The sequence below is a fragment of the Miniopterus natalensis genome, chromosome 12 (assembly GCF_054644295.1).
Source record: "Miniopterus natalensis isolate mMinNat1 chromosome 12, mMinNat1.hap1, whole genome shotgun sequence".
Taxonomy (NCBI): domain Eukaryota; kingdom Metazoa; phylum Chordata; class Mammalia; order Chiroptera; family Miniopteridae; genus Miniopterus; species Miniopterus natalensis.
The window spans coordinates 44,379,238-44,400,643 of NC_142092.1; the positions used below are offsets into that span (position 1 = coordinate 44,379,238).

The window sequence follows — 21,406 nt, forward strand, 5'->3', positions numbered from 1 at the left end:
ATGATAGCACTTTAGTCTCTATCCTGGCCGGAAATAAGTACGTTAGTACTCCTGGAAACTTACTGTTGGCATCTTCACTTAAGGTCTTCTTAAGAACTGTATCATGACTGTGATAAACTTGTTAGGGCACCTTATTTTTCCCCATTTTATGAGACACCCTCTTTTATCCTACATTATAGCTATTTCTGTCCCTTGTTTTCCTATTATTCTGGAAAGTCTTACATCACTTTGCATCCTTTAGTCTTTACAGTCATGTTTGCACATAGCAGAAGCTCAGTAAGTATTAGATAAATTAATGAATAATAAGTACTTTTATGTTATGAAGGTGGGTATGACTTTCAAAGATTGCTGGCTAGAAAGAAATCATAATTTTGTGGTGCTTCATGAACACAAATATAGTTAAAATTAAAAAAGAGAAACCTGACTGGGTTTCATTTTTGTTCCATGTAGGATCTTGGTGGGCAATCCATTCGCATGTTCCTGTGATATTATGTGGATCAAGACTCTCCAGGAGACTAAATCCAGTCCAGAAACTCAGGATTTGTATTGCCTAAATGAAAGCAGCAAGAATATCCCCCTGGCGAACCTGCAGATCCCCAATTGTGGTAATTTACTTTTAAGTCAATGAGTTATAGTTACTATTAATTATTCTAATTGCCTTGGTGTGGTAGTGAGTCTGGGAAGATTACTACTGCCCAGATTTTATACAGTGTGCTGCTAATGTCTCCAGTGAGTTGGGCAACATTGTGTGCAGTGTGAAATCAGCTGGGAGCAACATTGCCGAAAATATTTTGCAAGTAGATTATTAATTTTGAATGGATGACTAAAGTGCACAGAGAAAAAAGTACTCACTTTATTCCTTTGTTTCTTTGTTAATTTGTTTATACATCCATCCATCCAAAAAGTATCTCCTAAGAGTATGGTACTCCACTGGCCACATATATACTTAGTTGGCACCCAGGCCATGTAGAGGGAAGGATCTCAAAGTGACAAAGTGTCCTCGAAGCACAAGAAAATGCAGTTCAATCCAGCATATTCCCTTAAACTTGTCTTGCTGCCAGATGTCTGTGTCTCTTGATGGGGCTCCACAGATTTGCCCTTACATGTGCTTTTCCCCATATCTGGGTTAACAATCTCCTCCTTTACTCTTGTCCCAACTCCTCTCCTCAGCATTTACACCTCCAGAATTTAAAAGGGCACCATATGATAAAATCACAGCTCTCTCTGAGGGTCAGTGTGTTTGTAGGGAAGGAGAATCCAAGGGTGCCTGTTAGGATTTTACTGCTCAGGGTTTCTGTGACATACTTCTGCAACTCACATATTTATATTATTCCTCTGTTGAAATTTTAATCAGTTAGTCAACCAGTTAATCAGTTCACAATGATGTTTGATCTTCTGGTTTAGTGGCTAGTGACTCAGCAGGAAGCCATGTAGCACCCAGTTCTTGGCCATGAGGAATCCTCATATTGACCATAAACACCCAATTCTTTATTTTAAGAGGACCCTGTTGTTTGGGCTCAGTTTTTATTTAAGGAAAATATAGGTGCTACTTTTTTTGTTGTTATTTTGTTGTTGTTGTTAAATCCTCACCTGAGGATATTTTCTCCATTAATTTTTTAGAGAGAGTAGGAGGGAGGGAGGGGATGTGAGAGAGACATATTGATTGGCTGTCTCCTGCACTCACCTTGACTTGGGGGTGGGGAGCAAACTTGCATCCGAGGTACGTGTCCTTGACTGGAATCGAACCCACAGCACTTTGGTCTGTAGGCTAACTCTCCAACCACTTAGCCATGCCAGCCAGGGCAGCTGCTAATTATTATTAATGAAAATGTAATAAAAGGAAAGTTAAGTGTTCATTTATGACCCTGAAGGGGCTTAGAAGATAACAGTTACCTCCCACAGATTTTTTTGTCATAACTAGGGACCTTTGGCTTCAGAATGGGGGAATCAGGCTTGGTTCACTTTCCAACTTCCCTCAGCTTTCTTTGCTAGCCAACACTGACAAAAACAAACTTTTAAAATATATCTTTTCCTGATAAGAAGGTAACTGTTTTCTGTTCTAGTATAAATTTGCACTGCTGAGAGGATTTGCCTAGAGGTACAAGAAATGCAAAGTTGAGTCACCTGGACTCTTGGCCAGCTCCCAAATCCCCATGGCTGTTGTGACCACATTGGTTCAGCAACCACTGAGAGGAAAAAAGAGAAAGCATCTGACTCCTGCTCTGATTTTACAAACTGCCTCTTAATAATATCTGCTTTGCCCTCGCCTGAAACCAATTCTGTTTCTTTGATTTTAATTTTTGGCCATGTTGTCTCGACAGCATTCTGATAATGTAACTCACTATATATGTTGTCTATGGACCGTTGTGATCACCGTAGGGAATCCGTAGCAGTGACCTGATCAGTTTTTCAGTTTTCAATAATTTAAAAAAAACATATCTTCACTGATTTCAGAGAGAGGGCAGGAGAGGGAGAGAAACATCAATGATGAGCGAGTCATTGATTGGCTGCCCCTTGCATGCTCCCTATTGGGGACCGAGCCTGAAATCCAGGCATATGCCCTGACCAGGAATCGGACCGCAATCTCCTGGATCCTAGGTCGATGCTCAACCACTGAGCCACTCCCGGCCGGGCTCAATAATTTTTAATTTGCTTCCTACAATTAGTCAATAGTCACTGCGTTGTGTGTATGAGAGTGAGACTTTGAATCCCCTGTCAGAGAACATGTGCTCCATTGATTGAGTAGGATTTGCTACATTCATGCTAACATTCACAGTTAATTTCAGTGTCAGCAATGCTTTTCGTAAAGCAAATTATAAAAGGAGAATTGACTTATTTTTCTGCCATTTTCATATTCTTACTTTTTTATTTTTCTGTTAATTTTTCTTTTCTTTCAAGTGCTTTTTACTTATTTATAATTGCACAAATCATATTGATATATTTCATTGTAAAAATAATTCCTATATTACACATAAAGCTTGTCTTTTTCTTGTTTGTGACCATTTCAGGTTGATAGTCATAGATCTTTCATATTCTTTTTAATCATTGCTTAGTATCTGTTGTAGAATAAATCTTAATTATATTAAATCTTCCATATTGATGGGCATTTAGCTTATTTCCCATTTTCCATGGTTACAAAAATGTTTCAACAAGCATCTGTACAGATGCAAAGGTTTTTCTAGAGGACATAGTAGGAAGCAGGTTTTTTGGTTTATTAAGGTTTGCACTTTAAATAAAAAATTATTGTATCAATTTATAGCCATCCCAGCAAAGTATATCTTGATATTAGCAAATGCATTTTTTGTCTCTCTAAAAAATGGTATGTAATTACTTTTTAGTTGTCAAATTACTTCAAATAAAAATAAAGCCACAACAAGATATCACAAAGAAATGGCAGGTACTCAAATAAGCTTGGGAAATATAAGATCAATGGAAGTTAAATGGTTTCTTTAGAGCAAGACTTCTCAGAGCTTTTAACATGGTTATGTGTATAGTGAACAGAGTTACAGAATTTTGTATAGTTTTAAAAAAAATATTGGATTTTGTTCTTTTAACTACAGAGCATCTCAAATAATTAGATTTTTCAAAGAAAATACTACACACTTTTGGGAAAGTTTGGTGGACTATGTGATTGCTCAGGCCGCTGTCCAGTTTAAGAATAATAGCTGTAAAAACAGAAGCTTAGTGAATAATTGTCCAACATCCGTTATCTAAACCCTTGCTAATCAAAGCGTGGCCTGTGGAACAGAGAGTTTGTTAAAAATGCTGATGCTCAGCCCCCAACCCAGACCTACTGGGAAAAAAGCAACATTTTTAATAAGATCTGCTGGTGGTTCATATGAATATTGAAGTTGGGGAAGCTCTGGTCTAAAGAAAGTCAGTCTTTTTACTAGGTGGTTTATGATTTTCTGCTGAGGTCTACAGGCTGGTATGTTTTTCCTGAACACATCCAGGTCAAGAGACATTGACATAGAGGTGTCTGTCTGCCCGGGCAGCTGACCATCTCTTTTCTCCTGTGAGGTTTCTCATTGTGTAAAGGAAGACAGCTCTGAAGCTTAGATCAGGATCCCATTACAGTAGTGCTAGAAGCTGTTGGAAGCATTGCTGAGCTTTGCTCTGTTCTTGTGCCGATTTCAAATCTTATTAAGCCAGGAAGTAGTGCCTGGCAAATGGTTTACCCTGCCTTGGCTATTCATGCTTCCCAATTCATTTTTATTGTGCTAATTAAACCTCAAGTGATATTTCAAGTACAGATTGTTTTTTCCATTATTAAGTCTTTGGCCAGCATATTAATGCTGTAGAATTAACATGAGTCAGATGCTTACTCATTTGTGGAAGACTTTACATTTAAAAGATCTAGACTTAGCCAATTTTGCACAGATTCCTTTGGAAACTACTATGACAGGGTGATAAGATTTCTCTTTAAATAAAGGAGACTCACTGTTCCCTCACATATAGAGATGTAATTATTTTTTTTAAGGAACCAAATTCCTAGATCATGGATATGTATTAGTATTTATGGTCTCTTTTAAAATGGACATATGCGGTCTGGGGAAGTAATGTAGTGTAGTTGTGAAGACCAGAAATTTGGGTTCAATTCCCAGGACAAAGATACTTGGGCAACTTGAGAAGATGTGCTTGACTTTTCTAAAATTCCCAGTCTTCATTAACAAAATGAGGGCAAAATACTTACTGTTAATATTGGTTGTAAGGATTAAATAAAGGCTTAAAGTATTAGAGAAGAATATCTGGTTTAGTGAATGCCCAATAAATGCTACTATTGTTACCATAATTAGGCAAATATTTTTAGAATTGTTAGTTATATAAGCTTAGGCTTGAAAAAAAAAAACTATCAGATTTTTTAGGGAAAATTATGATTATGGCATAGGATTCTGTACTGAGAACCTCTCCAAGCTCCACTGGTGTTATTTGGCTGTGGAGAAGGTCAACCTTAAGAATAAGCACCATGGCAGGCCCTGGCACCATGGTCCCTCCCGTGAGAGCAGATAATTCTATAAGTACGAAGGAGATGATGGAAGAATCAACAAAGCACACAAATTAATTGCAAGCTGGAAAGCAGCCGGATGGTAGTAACTGACTTAAAGGCTGAGAATGCTGGTTATCAAGTTGGCAGTGGGGAAAGGCAAGGGGAGGCTTGGTTTATGTTGCAGAACCACTACAAGGCTCAGGAAGGGACAGTACAGGCAATGCCAAATACAGGGGATCAGTCGAAAATCTATTGAGAAGGAGTTGATCCCATTTTTGTTCCATGCATCCCAGGTGACCACACCCCTCCCTCCTCAGCAGGTTTGAGTGTAAAATGCAGGTCATGAGCTGAGGCTGTGAGAGCCATAGAAAACAATGGATTTACTTGCTAAATATTGATATTTGCAGCCTTCTTCTTTTCCCAAGGAGGACACAGAAAGAACATTGTTCGAATAATTTGACCAGTCCCTTCCCCCAAATGATTTAATAATACTGACATCAGGGAGAACCCAGTAAGGAGGCCAAGAATATTTTCCTATAGTGAAGCCAACAGTGATAGGTATGCAGTGCTTCTAATACCTCATTCTTATGGATGTGTGAAAGTCCAAGCATCACCAGCTGTTTGAGAAAATCTTATAAAAGACAAACACAAAACAATCAAAGAGTGAAAGGAAAAAAAAAAGTTACGAGAAATAAGGTTGATATGGAGAGAAAAAATTAAAAAGAAATCATTAACATCTCACAGACATTAGAAGGGTCATTGTATCTATGAAAGGAAAACGGGTGCTATAAAAATAGAAAACCACCCAGGATCAAAAGATGAGCCCTGGAAACTAAATACGTGAGACAGGGTAATGAGAACCTCAGAAGCAGGTTTGAAAGGTAAATCCGGGGAAATCTCCCTGTAAGTAGAATAGACAAAAATATGGAACATAGGAAAGAAAGGGTAAAAATATTTGATGGGGTATCTAGAAGATTCAACACCCAAATCCTAGGAAATCTAGGTGGTGAGAAAGCATTGCATCATAGTTCAGTTGGCATCTTTTTTTTTTTTCTTTCTTAATGGTACATATCACAGTGTTGTAGCCCGTAATTAGTGTTGTCTTAAATTTGATAAAATATAACTATTACGTATGATGGTTCAGCTGTTTGTAAGGTTTATATTTTTGTAATAAACTTTATATCTACCTGTAGACAGCCTAACTTCACAGCATATGTAAGGGCATGAAGACACTATGTTGAGTGTGCTATGGGCTTGTGGGGAGGGCTAGCCTTCTGTGTGAAAGTGGACCTTAATTTCCACAGCGAGAGTCAGTACATGATGTTGACACAGAAAAATAAAGTAGCCATATAAGCATGATATTTAGCAATGTAGAGATCAATGCCCAAAAAAGAACTAAAAAGTGATGAAATAAGTGCCCCTGGGGAATAGGAAATAGTGCCACATGTGTGAGGCGAGACTACTGTTCATCACAAAGTAGACTGAATGCTTTTCATAACAAGTTTTATAGAATTATAGACTCTTCAAACTATGTGACTATATACAGGGTGTCCCTCCCAAATGTATATACATTTTAACATATGATAGCTCAGTTTTGAAAATGGAATGTATTTTAATAAACACTGCCTTTATAATTCAAAATGTGTGTATACATTGTTTTGGGACCCCCTATATTTTGATTTAAAATATATATGTAGTTTTAAAAAGTCACCTCGATCATACCACTGACTCCAAGGAGATTTTTCACTAAGTAAGCCCTTCTCTTATATCTTGCCTTGACAACTTCTTAATAAATTGGAAAGCTTAATTGTCCTGGAAGTTGTCACCAAATATTAGAACTAGAAGAAATAGATCTAGACCTTCTAAATAAGCAGCTTAATTTTATAGACATTAAAAGAAAACACATGGAGAGAGAAAATGACTCACCCAAGGCCACATAGCAGGAGTCAGACTTAGGGTCTCGGGCTCCTGACTCCTGATCCAGTGCTCCTTTCTGTTAACTGCACAGCCACTCCATCACTCACACTCCCTTCATTGTCCTGTATAACTCAAAGTATTAGGGGTCTTTATGAAACCCCATGAAAGATAGAACATTGCTCTCAATTGCATGCTGACAGGAAGGAAGAGTCCTGAAGAGGCCACACCAATCCCTGAAAGGCAGAGCTTATCTGGAAGTCCTGTGCCAGTGGTGGGAATAAATACCATGAGACATACACTGTGTAAATCTTGTTTCAGTCTGGTTTTAGTAATAAAGAATAATGGCTTTGTCATTAAGGACTGCATCATAAAGGAAGGGTGCGTACGTAGTATTGTGAAGCTGATGGGTCACAGAACGCTAGGTGGGTGGGTTAATTGCAATTTAATGGCTGCTAAAGATGAATTGCCTTTTCTGACCTCTGGTTTACTCCTGAGTTAATCATGTGTCATAGTTCCGTGGGATGCAGCTGTTGGGGTGAAAGCAGTCCCAAGCAGAGTTCCTGATACCAAGCAAGGGACTTGCTTGACTGGCATGATTCCTATATGGTTAAAAGCAGTGTCAACACCTGATAGGTGTGATAGTTTAATGAAGTGACAGAAGCATCAATAAAGGAAAGCTAGCTTTTGAAATGTAAAAGTATTAAAACGATGCTCTCCTGAAATACTGAAAAATGTTTATAAGGTTCAGACTTTCATCAGATGATAAATACTTTCTCAGGGTTTTTCCACAAGTTAAAACCTTTTCATTGCAATAAGGATCCATCTAACTTTTTTCATCATATCATAAATAGGATGACTAGTTTTACCCATCATATTTACCTATGACTTATACAGCTTTGAAACATTGTAGTGCTGTGAGGGTTCAAGCTTCATGCCTTTGAAAAATGCTTTGAAGCTACATTTTCTTTCCAGAGTTTTATTCTCTTTCAAAATCAAGGTCTGACTTCAAAATCATAGTCTGACTCTTTCAAAATCTAGGCCTCGTAGTGGATTAGATTTATTAGTTACTTAATACAAAAAAAATGGATTTATGTAAAAATGTAAGTGCATCTCACTCCTTTGTTCTTGACTGTAAAAAAGTAGAGGGAAGGAGAGCTAAGGTGGCCCCCAGACACAGCGCCTGTTTATGTGCAAAAAACTAGAGTCGTCGCTGTAGAACAGAAAAAGTAGTAGAAAACATAGTTTTACAAACTAGTGTTTTTTAAAAATAAAAAGTTATTCTGCAATAGTGTTTTCAAGAAATGTATAACATTTGCTTTTTAATCGTATGGCTGCATTATTTCTGGTTCACATTAAATCTGTAAAGCTTATCAACCTGGCACTTTTTCAGATCAACATAAACAAGTCTCAGGAAGTAAATAATCACTAATTTTAAAGCATAAAGAGTTTCAGTTTATTGCTGCGGTTTTGATAATACATTTAGTTGTATATGTCTTCATTTACTTCTCTTGTTGCGCAGGTTTGCCGTCAGCAAACCTGGCCGCCCCTAACCTCACTGTGGAGGAAGGAAAGTCTATCACCTTATCTTGTACCGTGGAGGGCGATCCAGTTCCGAGTTTGTACTGGGATGTCGGTAATCTGGTTTCCAAACACATGGTAAGGCTCGTCTTTGGCTGTGTTCATAGGCAGACGGGAGTATCTCAGACTTGAGGTTGTAGTAACCTAGTGATGATCATTTAATATTTTATAGGGAATGAGGAATTTTTGTTGTACATTTACTTTCTATTTATTCTTTATTAACAAAGACTAATGCAGGTTTGCATTTTAGTTAAGTAAACCCAATAGACTGGAGAGAGTCTATGACTCTAGTGAGCTTTCCGTGTCATCGTGAGCAAGGTGAGTGACTCCCCTTTCCCCTTGGAGGAAGGTAGGTAGGTGGTCAAGGGTTAAATCAGTTTTACATATGAAACAATTGAAATCTGGAGAAATAGAACAACTTCTCATTTACTCCTTTGCCTGTGCTTGATTAGGCTGGAAACCTTTTCTAATGTTATCAGTTATTTTTCTCTGATTAGGGGAAGAAACCCCAAATCTTGTCACTTTGGGATCAGTCCTAACAAAGATTATCTTTGTCTGTTAATTCATTTGTAGAATGAAACAAGCCACACACAGGGCTCCTTAAGGATAACTAACATTTCATCTGATGACAGTGGAAAGCAAATCTCTTGTGTGGCAGAAAATCTTGTAGGAGAAGATCAAGATTCTGTGAACCTCACTGTGCATTGTACGTAATCAGACCAGCATGTGTTTTTAATAGCAAATGATCATGGACACACCTACATTTGTCATTGGGGCACTCTGGGTGCTGCTTAAGTGTGTTATAAAAAGCGTATGCAGTGTTCTGTGCATACTTAATTAAGAAATGCTATCAGCCTCTTTCACTTGTTCTATTTCTGCTAATCTCTTGCTCATGCGTTGTCTTTCCCTTAAGCTTTTCAACCTTAAGCCTGTCCTCTGTGCCTTCCCTTGTCAATAGTTGATAGAACATATTTTGAACTAGTTGTCCTCCTATTATTCATAAGTTTTAGTTTAAATTCTGGTAAATCAGTTTCTAATTTTTTTTTTCTGTATGAAAGCAATATGAAGCTTTAAAGTTCTGATACCTAAAGTATAGGACTGACTGTTCACAAACATGCTTGTGCTGTTGATACAATAAAACCTCATTAGTTTGACATCAAGTTTCCATGAGAAGGTTGGAAGTGTCCTACTTAAGTTATCGAAAATTATTATCTCCTGCAAAAATCTTTTATTATTATAACTGTTTTAAATTTTTGTATACATTGAAACTAAGAAGATATTAATACTTCTTAAGCATATGTGCATTATTTTCTAGTATTAATAAATAACATGACACATATCTTAACATTCCAGATTGTAGTGCTCAGTGTGAATGTGTATTCAGTAAAAATCACATATGCTGTTCACATCACTGCAAATCCTGAGCTGGCATGGTATAAATTAATGAGCTTTTACTCAGTATGAATTAGGATTTGGCTGAGAAAAACACAAATGTGCATGTATATATGCCCAAATCCACTGCATACATATAGACACCGGTTAACGTTCACTCATAGCAGACCTTCCATATGTGATTGTTGGGTGAATGACTGAAATCATCACCCATAATCCTTTGTCACTGGAAGTACTACCACTATGCCCAATAGGTATTAGACTCATAATTTCCCATCATTCTGACCTTCCTGGAAGCCTGAAGTCAGTGTTATCCTCAAACATATGCAACCATCTTCCAACTTTATGTCCTTAAATCAACACCTCACCCAAAACTCAGTTGAGCATGGTGGAAGGAAAAAGTGTGTCCTGGGCACGGGGGCCTAGCTGGTGGGAGGAAGGTAAGTGTGATTCTTACCCCACTGTGGTCCTTGTGTTTATAACACAGACCTTCAAATAAGGACACGCAAATTCAAAAGTTTCTCAGTTTGGGTTGATATCTATGTGGTAGCCATAGTCTGAAGAATTAACCTTATCTATCAAAGTTTAGATAAAGAATAGAAGGAATAAGTGATAAAGAATATTAACAACTGAGATGACCTGGGCAGTGACCCTGCTCAGAGTGTATTAGTGTTCAGGCTGTGATTTCCCCCTTCTTCATGTCAGGAACCTGTACAACCAGGAAGCAGTGCATGAGGGGGCAGGGCTTCTGGATTGGTCATGAGGAGACCTGGATTCCTGTTTCAGATCTGCCTCACTTAGTAACCTTGATCAAGTTACTTAACCTCATTGGACTTGGTTTTTTTCATCTGAAAAATGATGCTATTAGGTCTCAAAGGTGTTTTCCAGTTCTTGATTGTATAATTATCAAAGTCAGGCCACATTAAAATAAATAATTATGAGGGGTTTTTAATACCTTCACCTAGGATAATTACTCTGTTTAAAGATGCTACTTGATAATGTTTGTCTCCCAAAGCATAAAGTACTTTATATTTCATGTTAAAATAATCTCTAGTTTGTCCAGGTTTAGATAGGACTTCAGATATTAGAAGGATCAAAACATTGGCATTTGAAATCCTTAAAACAACAACTGTATTATACTGAAATGTGATGCTTTTAAAGAGCATTTACTGTAGACAGTCAGTGAAATCAATCAGCATTGGTAGGAATGTTTACTGCATTGATCAGTTTTAGGTAACTTATGTAAGATTATGGCTGCAGACAACATTTCCAAAGTCATTATTTGTATTATTTAGTGAAGTACTGTAAAAATAGTGGCGCTCAATGTTCTGGTGATGAACCTATATACTATTAAGGCATATACACCAAAGTCAACTTCAGTTGAACCCTTTCCACAGTCAGAAATCTCCACGATCTGTTTGGAGTGGGTTCCCACGCTGAATAGATGCAAAAATGACTGTGATGTGTGAATCTTCAGCAGAGCAGGGGAAGGAGTCTCTCTGAGGCTCTCTGTAGGGAGTTAAATCACCTTTGATAAGGATACAAAATATGGATGGATTCCAAGGTTGCAGGTCATATATCTTCTTTCTGGTTGAATAAAGTCCCCTATTGATGACACAGAAATCTGGAGTTGGGGAAAATTTTGAGCGTTCTGATACTATTAACTCTCTCTTTTTCAATTTAGTTGCTCCAACTATCACATTTCTCGAATCTCCAACCTCAGACCACCACTGGTGCATTCCATTCACTGTGAAAGGCAACCCCAAACCAGCGCTTCAGTGGTTCTATAACCGGGCAATACTGAATGAGTCCAAATACATCTGCACTAAAATCCATGTTACCAATCACACGGAGTACCATGGCTGCCTCCAGCTGGATAACCCCACTCACATGAACAATGGGGACTACAAGTTAGTTGCCAAGAATGAGTATGGGAAGGATGAGAAACAGATTTCTGCTCACTTCATGGGCTGGCCTGGTGATGACGGTGAGTACCTGATGCTTTTGCATCTGGAGAGAGTGTAAGGTCTACTATTTAACTGTAGGCAAAATCATGTGTACAACAAACCACCTCCCCAAACCAGTGACTTATAACAGAATTCTTTAGTCTCATCGTTTTGACCCACTTGGTCTTGCTCATTGGTCTGTAGATCAGCAGGGGCAGTTTTGTCCAATACATCTGTATTCCAGGCTGCAGGATTGAGAAGCAGCAGCTGCACAGATCTGCTTCCTATGGAGGTCAGAGTAAAAGAAGACAACTAGAAATATGCAAGGCTTCTTAAGGCCTAGATTCAGGACCGGTATGTGCTCTCTTCAGCCTAGATGCCCTTAGTCAAAGCAAGTCACAGGGCCAAAGGCAAGTCCAGGAGCAGGGACTCATTCATACTCCTTCCAAGAAGGTATTGAGGGAGATGAGTAATTTTGAACAATGATCTGATATATACATATTATTTTTATCCCAGCCGTTTAATGAGATGTTGTAACCACAATGGCACAACCCAGGCGAAATACAGCAGGAGAACTGTGTGTGGTTGGCTCTTGAATTATTTAAGATGTATTTTCTAGCCCCTTATCCATTTGGAACTCAGAATCCTACTTTCTCATCCATGGAGGAGAAACCAGTGCCTTTGAATGTTTTGTTTACCTGGACTGACGGAGTTGAGGCATCCTTTTGATAAGATCCTGAATTGTTTCTCTAGGACTGGTAATGGTTTCCATCTTACCAATGGTTTGAGTTGGGAAAAGGGTGGCTGATATCAGGAGTCCATTCTGTGGCCAGCAGCAGGATTTTAGTGTCAGCCCCAGTAACAGCAAGGACAGTCATCATGCATTTACCTGCTTCAGTTCGTGTTGTTCAGTTGAGTGTTCTTACTTGCTTAGTGGTGTTGCCCAAAGACTTGTTGCCATTGAGGCCAGGGCTTGTGTTTGGATATTGGGACCTGTACATGAATTGAATTCCTCACCATAATGGCATAAACTCCTGTGGTTCACAGGACAGCCCCAAGGACAAAGGTGATGCATACGAAGCCACCTTCAGCAAACAGTAAATGAGAATGTCATAATTCTCATTACATAATAAATGTTCCCACTATCCTGGTATTTATTACACAACTATGTAAATGCACATGTTTCTTTAGAGTGTTCAAAATGTGATTTGAATTCTATAAGTTTGATTTACAAACAACCTTCCAGGAGCCTATAAAACAAGTGATGCTTGGATGCCTTACTCAGACACCCCTGGCAGTTGTCTTTCCCATTCATTCTTCCTCTTAATTGAGTTTAGCTGCTTGGCTTCATTTGCTGCAGTAAATCTCTAGATTACTATGTTTTTTTCCTGCATGTTTCAAGGAATACAGCTTTATAGTTAAACTCAGAGACTCTGCTTTGGGATAACTGCTTTTTGTTTGTTTTTAAGTAAACTTTTTATTTGCGAATAATTTTAGATTTTCAGAAAAGTTCCAAAAGCAGTAGAGAGAGTTCCCAGCCACCTTGTACCCAATTTTTACTATTGTTGACATCTTACATTAACACAATGGTCAAAACTAAGAAACTGACATTGGTATGTTACTGTTAACTAAGCTTCAGACTTTATTTGAATTTCTCCAACTGCTTTTTGAAACTGTTGGAGGTGAACTTTTTGCAGGGTGAAGGTCGGGCATTTAAAAGTTTTAGAAGTGATCTGTGCTCTTTGATATATGCACAGTTCTCTCTGTGGAAAGCCAGTAGCTTCTATTTTTGGTGGGGTTTTGATGTGTTTTGTTTTGAACATTTCTGTGTGGTGCCAGTGTTTGGTAGAGTTAACTCCTCTTATCTATGTGGCCTCATTTTTATCAATTATTTCTGTTAGTTTTAACTCAGCTAGTGATAGGAAAGAATTATTTTCTGGCATAAAGATAGCTTGGAGTCTCTCAAATATCCTCTTTAAAAGAAATTTATCAAAAATAAAAATTAAGCTCAATTTTTGTAAAGATGTACTCTGCCCTTTCTTCTCCTCTTCTTGCTCATTTATTACTTTTTATCAGGTCTCTAAAATATAAATATCTGCTTTTAGAAAAGACTGATTTTGTGTTTTCTCTTTACGTATTTACTCAAGGGCCAGCCATCAAGGAGTAATAAATGAAAGTGGGAATGAAAGAGATTTGGCCCAGAGTGACAGTGGATATAAATGGCCCCCGTGGGCCATAAACCAGTGTGACCAATTAGAGCTTGACCTCACTTGGCTTATGAGATAGAATCTTTGTGGGTATTTATAAGATTTGTAGCCATAGCATACAGATAATGGCCTTGCTTAGAACTGATTCCTTTCCCTCTTCTCCCCTTTTAAAACTAAAGAAAAATAAACAAATAGCCAATATATGTAATTTATTTCCCTGCTTGTCTAAAGGTACATTCCAAGTTAAGGACAACAGGTCAAGTCTGAGTTTATATTTGTTCAGTATTTCTGCTGTCGTCATATAAGAATTGATGAAGAAGTTTAGCTTTTACGAATCTTCCTGATAAAATTTCAGCTGTATTTTCTTAGTTTTTTTGATGAGATCACCCTTTTAAAGCATTGCAAGTTTCCTGGCTGATAAGGAAGCAGGCATCCTGGGGTCACCATGAAGTGGGTTTGCATTACCACGCAGAGCCAGAAGAATTAGCATAGCAGCACTGCTGTCCTTGGAGGGTGTGTTCCTCACTTAGCTCGGATCTGAGATTTCCATGGGATGGTCACCTGGCTTAGGAATTCATTCTCTATTTGGAACTAGAAGAAATTAAAACAAATAAAAACAAAAACACAAAGTCCCTAAAACAAGTGGGTGAGCACGGAAGAAGACAGACTGATTGGACTTAGTTGCAGCCCTGATTGCCTTGATTGTGAAATGGCATGGAAATACTAGTTGTGGTGGGGAGCATTCTTCTCTCCACTTAGAGAAAGAATGAGGCATAGAGACCTCTAGCCAGCATCAGCCAGGCCACGAGGGTGCCATCCACAGGGTGAGAGGCAGGCAGTGAAGATCCCCATAGAATGTCTTTCCATAGTGCAGGGACCTTGGAGACTCCAGTGCCAGACCCAGCCAGGGTGCTCATGAGGAAGGACAGGTGGTATCAGATCTTTAGATATCAGCAGGACGCTGGCTCCCAAGCCGGTGCCTTCCCATCTGTTCATCACTGGCAACCTGGCTGGTAACTGAGAAAGGGAGGAAAGACTTTTCCAAACTCCAAACACTAGATTGATCATTTCAATCCCACCTAGAATTGAACTCATCAGCTCTGTTGAGTTTTGAGTTATGTTTAGAGCATAAAACGTAACACTTGGCTTCAGAAAGAAATGTAGAGAACACATTCTGACCAGCACAACTTGTGACAATTGAACTAATTCCATTTCAATTTTGTTTTCCATTGTTTCTTAAAATTTATTCACCAGGAGTAATCTCCCCTGATTCCTGGAACAATAGTGCCCTGTTCCATTGCACCTTAGAATCAAGTGGGGACTTTTAATTATCATCTTATCTTATTTCATTGTTGATGCACATTCCTGGGGTCTACCTCCAGCAATTTTGATTCAGTGGCTCTAGGGTGAGGCTTTGAATCTGGCATTTTGTTATTTTCAAGATCCCCAGTGACTCCAGTGTTCAATCAAATGAGAGTTGTTGGCCTGGATGAGAGCTCTGCCCCAAGTAAGATTTTCCTGCTCATTGTGGAATAACAGACAATCCTTTGGTCACTTTAGGTTGCAGACAAAATCTCAGTTGAGAAATAGCAAGTCTTGTCTGAGTTAGAAATCAAAACTCTGGACTTAGATTTAAGGGCCAGTCTCCTCTCCTCTCCTAGTTCAGGCTGGCTGCATGGGGTAGGGCTGGAGCTTGCTAGTGAGTTTTCAGCCCCTCTGCTTCCCAGGGCGGAGGGGTGGCATGGGGGACTCATGGCATGGATGTGTGTTTGCTGGTGGCTTTGTCTCTTAGGACCTGATCATGTTCAGGGCTGATTCACAGACCTTTCTCCTGGGTCCCTTTATGGGTTCTTGAGAGATTTCCCTCTCTGCAGCCCATCTTCCGCAGTTCCCCTGGCAGAAGCAAACGTTTTTATTCCAGCTGGTGGAAGCAACTCCTTCCTCAGCAGCCTGGAATGCATCTTTGTGTTGTTGGGGCCCCTCTGCTCCTCCAGGGGGCCCTGTTGCCAGGACCCAAGACTCCCCACACAGACTTTCTCCCATGCTGCCTCCCTTTGGCCCACAGGGAGCCCTTATGATCCCTTGTCCTGACACCTCTGGGCGTACAAAGTCTAACCCAAATGCCACCTGTACCTGCCACCGCAGGTTGCTTTAGCCTTCTCTGGCAGGAGTCAGGCACTTGTCCCCTGAGCTTATTGCCTGCAGGGAACAAGTTCAAGTTCTCAGAGTGGTGCTGGGGAAGCCCTATGCTGGGGTGGTAGCAGGGGCAACACTTTTTTCCCAAAGTAAGTTCTTTCTAAGTCCTTCCTCGTTTTCTCCTCTCTGGAACCTCTTCAAGTCCAGTGCGAACATGGACCTAGCTTTCAGCCATTTCCTTTGTGAATTCTGCAGTGCTGTCCTCTTGGAGGTGGGCACTGAGAGAATAGTAATGAAGGAACCCATTCCTCACCTCCTTTGTGTCTATGCTCTGTAGCCATTAGGGGGAACTTTCTGCCCAGAACTGGTTTTCTCTCAGCACTGGCCCTGTCCTCCCTTATCCGGGAGAGTGGGCTTGCCCAGGGAAGGGGACCTCGGGACTCTGCCACCTGATTACGTGAACTTTGTACACTTGGAGCTTTAAGGAGATAACCAAGTCAAAGTTTACTTCCTAGAAAGTGTGGAAATGTAAGCCCTCTCTGGTGTCTCAGCTCTTTCCCTCTCTCCTCCCATTTGGAATGGGGTCATTGGGGACAAAACACATCTGCCGCCTGTACCCCTATTCTGTGCGGCCACTGCCAGAGTACCCACCCACTCTATGTTTGGGTAGTTAGCTATTTTTAGGTTTGACTTATGTTTCAGTGTAAATTCCCATCCTTTATGCCCACTGGGGCCCTTAGCCTTTGGTCCGACTTCTCAAAGCATTATAAACCAGAGCTTCTCAAACCTTAATGAGTGTACAGATCTCCTGGGGTTGCTGTTAAAGTGAAGATTCTGATTCCGATGGTCTGGAGAAAGGCCTAAGATTGTGCATTTCTCATCAGCTCCCAGATGATGCTGATGCTACAGGTCCTGGACTGTACTCCGAATGGCGAGGGTAGTTCTGCCTGGCAGAACCCGGGGAAAGCCACTGGAAGAACTGGTCAAACATCCACATTGACTCCTCTATGATATCAGTAGTAGTAATGGTAAACATATAGAATAATTGGTGCACTGAGATGCATCCTAATGGGGTTTGGCAAAAAGTGAGATGAATTCAATGCATGGCTTAAGGAGGCTTGGGAGAGTGAATACAAATTAGAGCAGTGCAGGCACACACATAGAAAGCGTGGGGCTATCTGAGAACTCTCCAAAGATTCTACTATATCCTATTTAGCTTACAGGCCAAAAATAAGCCTGGTCTGAGATGAAATTGATCCACTATGTGGCTATCATTGAAATTCAATCCAACATAGAGAAAAATCTTTTTCATGAACATGAAAGTGTGTGTGGAGGCTGCATGAAGGGTAGAAATGGTGAGGGTGTGTTTTAAGTAGAATTTTAAGCAGAAATTAATGGCATGACGCTTGTGAGTGTCATGAGGAAAAACCTTGGAGCCTTTGCTGGTATCTTCTAATCAGATAACATGTTTCAGGAATTTTCAAGGTCAGATAGTTCTATGAATGTGAACACATTGAATGTTTAAGAGTAGATTTTTCTAAGGAAATCATTACCCGAGTGACTAATCATTTAGGCTTGGAGCAAACCTAGCCAGAGCCCCAGCTGATAACATACCCTTGGAGTAAAGTGTCCCATTCTTTAGGCAGTACATAAAGAGTGTCTCCATGGCCCACTCATTCAGGAAGAATGTCACAGCTTAAGAATGCTCATTCACACAAGCAGTGGGAGGTAGTGACTTATGCTTCCTAATTCAGGAGCAGTTGTCTCCTATGCAAAATCCGCGTCAGGAACAAACTATAAATACTGGAAGAGTTTTCCCCACAGCTTCTCCTTTGTGCCATTTTATCAAAAGATCATGACGTCTGGATGAACTGGAGCACTTAGAATTACTCTCAAACTGGCAGATTTAGATTCGGAGTACTTAGGCCAAAGAATGTAGAGAAAGGAAATTCCTCCAAATGTGTAACATTGAGAAAATAGAAATCCCCCTATTAGTTGCCCCTCAGGCCATTTGTCAGTACCCATTTCTTGTCCTGGGAGTGAAAGGAACATTCTACCTGCTTTTCTGCCTCAAATAACTGTGAAGTCTGGTTCTGCCATAGACTCATACTTGTCATGATAATTAAGATTTATACTTAAATAGCTCTTTATGTCTTGAGAGTACTAATGTTAATTAATTTTGCTTCCCGAAACTCCTGAGGAGTAGCCGGAGCCAATGCTATTATCCCCTCCCATTGTATGGAAGACTCCTTTGTACAGAACAAGTGAGTGAACAGACTCCCCATGCTGCCTACACTAATGGCTCACTCAGGAATGAAACCCAGGCATCTGAACGCCCAATGTTTTTGGGCCCTGAGTTCAGCCTGCCATTCAGAAAGGGGAGAGGAAAAGATCTGGAATCAAAAGGCAGACCCCCATGAGTTAGAAAACACTGTCGACAAAGGACAGTTCATTTGAAAGGACCCAACCTTTTGCTATGGCTCTATCATATGGAAGTCTTTGAAATGCTTTTCAAGATCACACTAAAGAGAATCTCAAAATAGAATTGAAAGAAAAGCCTTTTTTCTTTCCTTTTTTCCCCAAGGCATTAGAGAGAGACTAAAAGCTTAAAGGAGGGAAACAGATGTGTTTTCTGGCCTCCGCCATTATTTTTATCTTTGCCACAGAATGGAAAGGGAACCCTACTGTCAGGCAGCTACCTATCTTCCCACGATTTTTTTAATCCTACAAATGTTTTTTCCTTTAACTGTACAGTCTTACAGTTAAAAAGTCATAAAGATTTACTCATGAAGATTTACATAAAGTTATATGATTTACTCATGAGCCATAACTGAGTCTAGAAGATGGAAGTTAAAAAAGTCCTCATGTAAGTCATTTAGCACCAAATTAAGAAGATGATGGGGGGTCTGGCTGATAGTTAGGGAAAGGTGTGAGGTGATTTTTATCGACCATGTTTAGGAGCCTAAATGCCCTACAGGTCCTCCCTTAGGGGGGCAGACACAGGGAGTGCATGTGCCATGTGAAGGTCTCCATTGTCCTTTTCACGGGAGTGCACCAGGCTGAGCCCTGGACCTGTTAGTCCTATAGCTCTGACCGCATGCCTTAGGTCCAGAACCTTAGAGTTAGTGAGTGTATTACCTAGAGACGCTCAACAAATTCTTCAGAAAGCAGAACTTGACCACTGGACAAGCAAACATTCCTGCTTGGTGCGCATCTTCTTTGGGTTGGCAAACAGTTGTAGCTTCCACCCTTGGGTGAGCTGTGGAGGGAGAGTGTGGTCTGCGGCTTGTTTGGAATGCCTGGGGGGTTCATGGGGCTCCCAGAGTCCCATATTCTATTCCTGAGATTTCTGACATGAAGCTTTGGGCCTTGATGCCACCTCCTGCTGCCTAGACTTGAGACTTCTTACCTGATGAGAGCTAGTAGGATAGGATTCGAGGAAGCCTAACCCTTCTCAGGTCCCCACTACAGGCGTATCGCTCAAGTCCAACGGTGCTCATTTATCTTTCATCCATTCTCTTTCGGTTGGCTTTTCCCTTCAGAGCTAGTCTGTGCCTTGCCTCAGTCACCTTTTAGTCTTGAATATCACCCATAGGGGTTTCTACTGTTAATTACATAACAATATGTGATGAACATATTTGAACTAAAAAAAGAAACCAGTTAGAAATTAGACTTAAAAATGGCAGGATATTTTCAAAATTTGACCATTGCCAGAAGTCAAAAAGGAAAGTGGTGATTGTTTCCTGTGTCTGCATTTAGAATGATGTTAATAACCACTTCACGATGGGAATGTAAACAGTATGAGAGGTTTGCTTGACTGAGAAGTTGCCAGAAGCAAAATACTATGCTTGATGAGCTGGGGTCAGCTGGAGTGATGTGACCCTTGTTTAGCATAAACTCTAGGTCTGTGCGCCCTCCATGTGCCAGGCTTCCCAAACCTTTGTAAATGAAGAGGCATTTCTTTATTGTGAGAAGTAGCCCCTTATCAGACTTAGTACAGTATGCTGGGGAGGGAAAAAACCCATCATTGTTCCTCCCACATTGTCTTTCTGTGAGTTTCATAATCTTGCACTAAATTTGGCTGTTCCTGACAATGTAAGTAAAGTGACAATATATATGTCTGGGAAAACAAAGTTAGGAAAATGTAGTGCTTTTCAGAAATTTTAGATGTGAGTCGATGGCTTTGCTGTAAACTTGGTAGGAAAGGCATTGGAAGTCTGGACAATAAATAACCTTTGTTACAGAAATTATGGGCTAATTTATGTACTTTTTCATCCCACCCCAAATTCCACTGTTCTGTGCCTGACATTTGCTGCATTGAATCGATTCGGTGTTTTTTATTTTCCTGGGAGCTTTGTGTGAGGAATGTGTTTGGGTGTTCCCTGCCTGGGATGAGGCTGATTACACCTGTCAGTCATTCTCACTGAGGCTTTGTCTATGTGTGGCTTAGATAACCCTGGCTCCAAATCCTGTGTCTTTCTACTTTCTTATGGAATTGTATCTGCAAAAGTGGCTGGTAGCTGAGTGTGGGGTCTCTGAGGGCATGAAAACAGATAAAGGTGACTGACTAGTCCCAGTTTTAGCACTAACAGTCCTATGCCTGGGAAAAGCCCTCATTCCTGGACAGACTGCAAGGATTTGCCTGGAACAAACCCAGTTTTAAAACTTTAGGTTCAGTGTCTCAGGAACCCCCTTGGTCTCCTGCAACCCAGGATGGTGGGTCACCCTAGTACAAAAGGAGGTCCTCATGTTTATATCCAAATACTTAAAAAATGTAAATCAAGTTAATGAGTTATTAAATAAAATAGGTGCTATCCACCTACAAATATGTTTGTAATGACCTGGAAGGCTGAGTTTGAGGGTCAGATTGTCAGACTCTTGGAGCTCCATGCTGGAACATAGTGGATTTGGTAGAGCTTGTCCCCATCCAGGGACCCTGCCCCGTGCCTCCAACTATTCAGAGAAACATATATGAAAAGTAATGAGTGAGCATTTGGTCACCCCAGCTCATCTGTCCTGGCTCAGTCCTCACCCCTCCCTTGGGTCTTCGGTCACAGAGTGCTCATACTGGTGGTGTGGCCACCCGTGGGTTGATAGGTGTAAGGGAAAGGCTGGCCAACCCTACGACATGTGTTTGGAGCCTGTGGGAGGGAATTCTGGGTCTTGGGCACCTAGAGTGAGGTCTGGAAGGGAAGAGTGGACTCTGGCGGCAGGTACACTTGCAGATTCCGACTGTGCATCGA

The 21,406-nt window shown here is 40.3% G+C and overlaps 1 protein-coding gene across 3 annotated transcripts in view; it reads left to right on the forward strand.

The window, feature by feature from the left end:
• Positions 1-21,406, forward strand: part of NTRK2 (neurotrophic receptor tyrosine kinase 2) — a 283,569-nt gene that overhangs the window by 35,599 nt on the left and 226,564 nt on the right. For all 3 annotated transcript variants that reach the window (XM_016223028.2, XM_087822730.1, XM_087822731.1), the window contains exons 5-8: positions 451-605; positions 8,424-8,560; positions 9,056-9,188; positions 11,559-11,861. In XM_016223028.2, the coding sequence (XP_016078514.1) occupies positions 451-605; positions 8,424-8,560; positions 9,056-9,188; positions 11,559-11,861 (728 nt within the window). The remainder of the gene's footprint in view (positions 1-450; positions 606-8,423; positions 8,561-9,055; positions 9,189-11,558; positions 11,862-21,406) is intronic.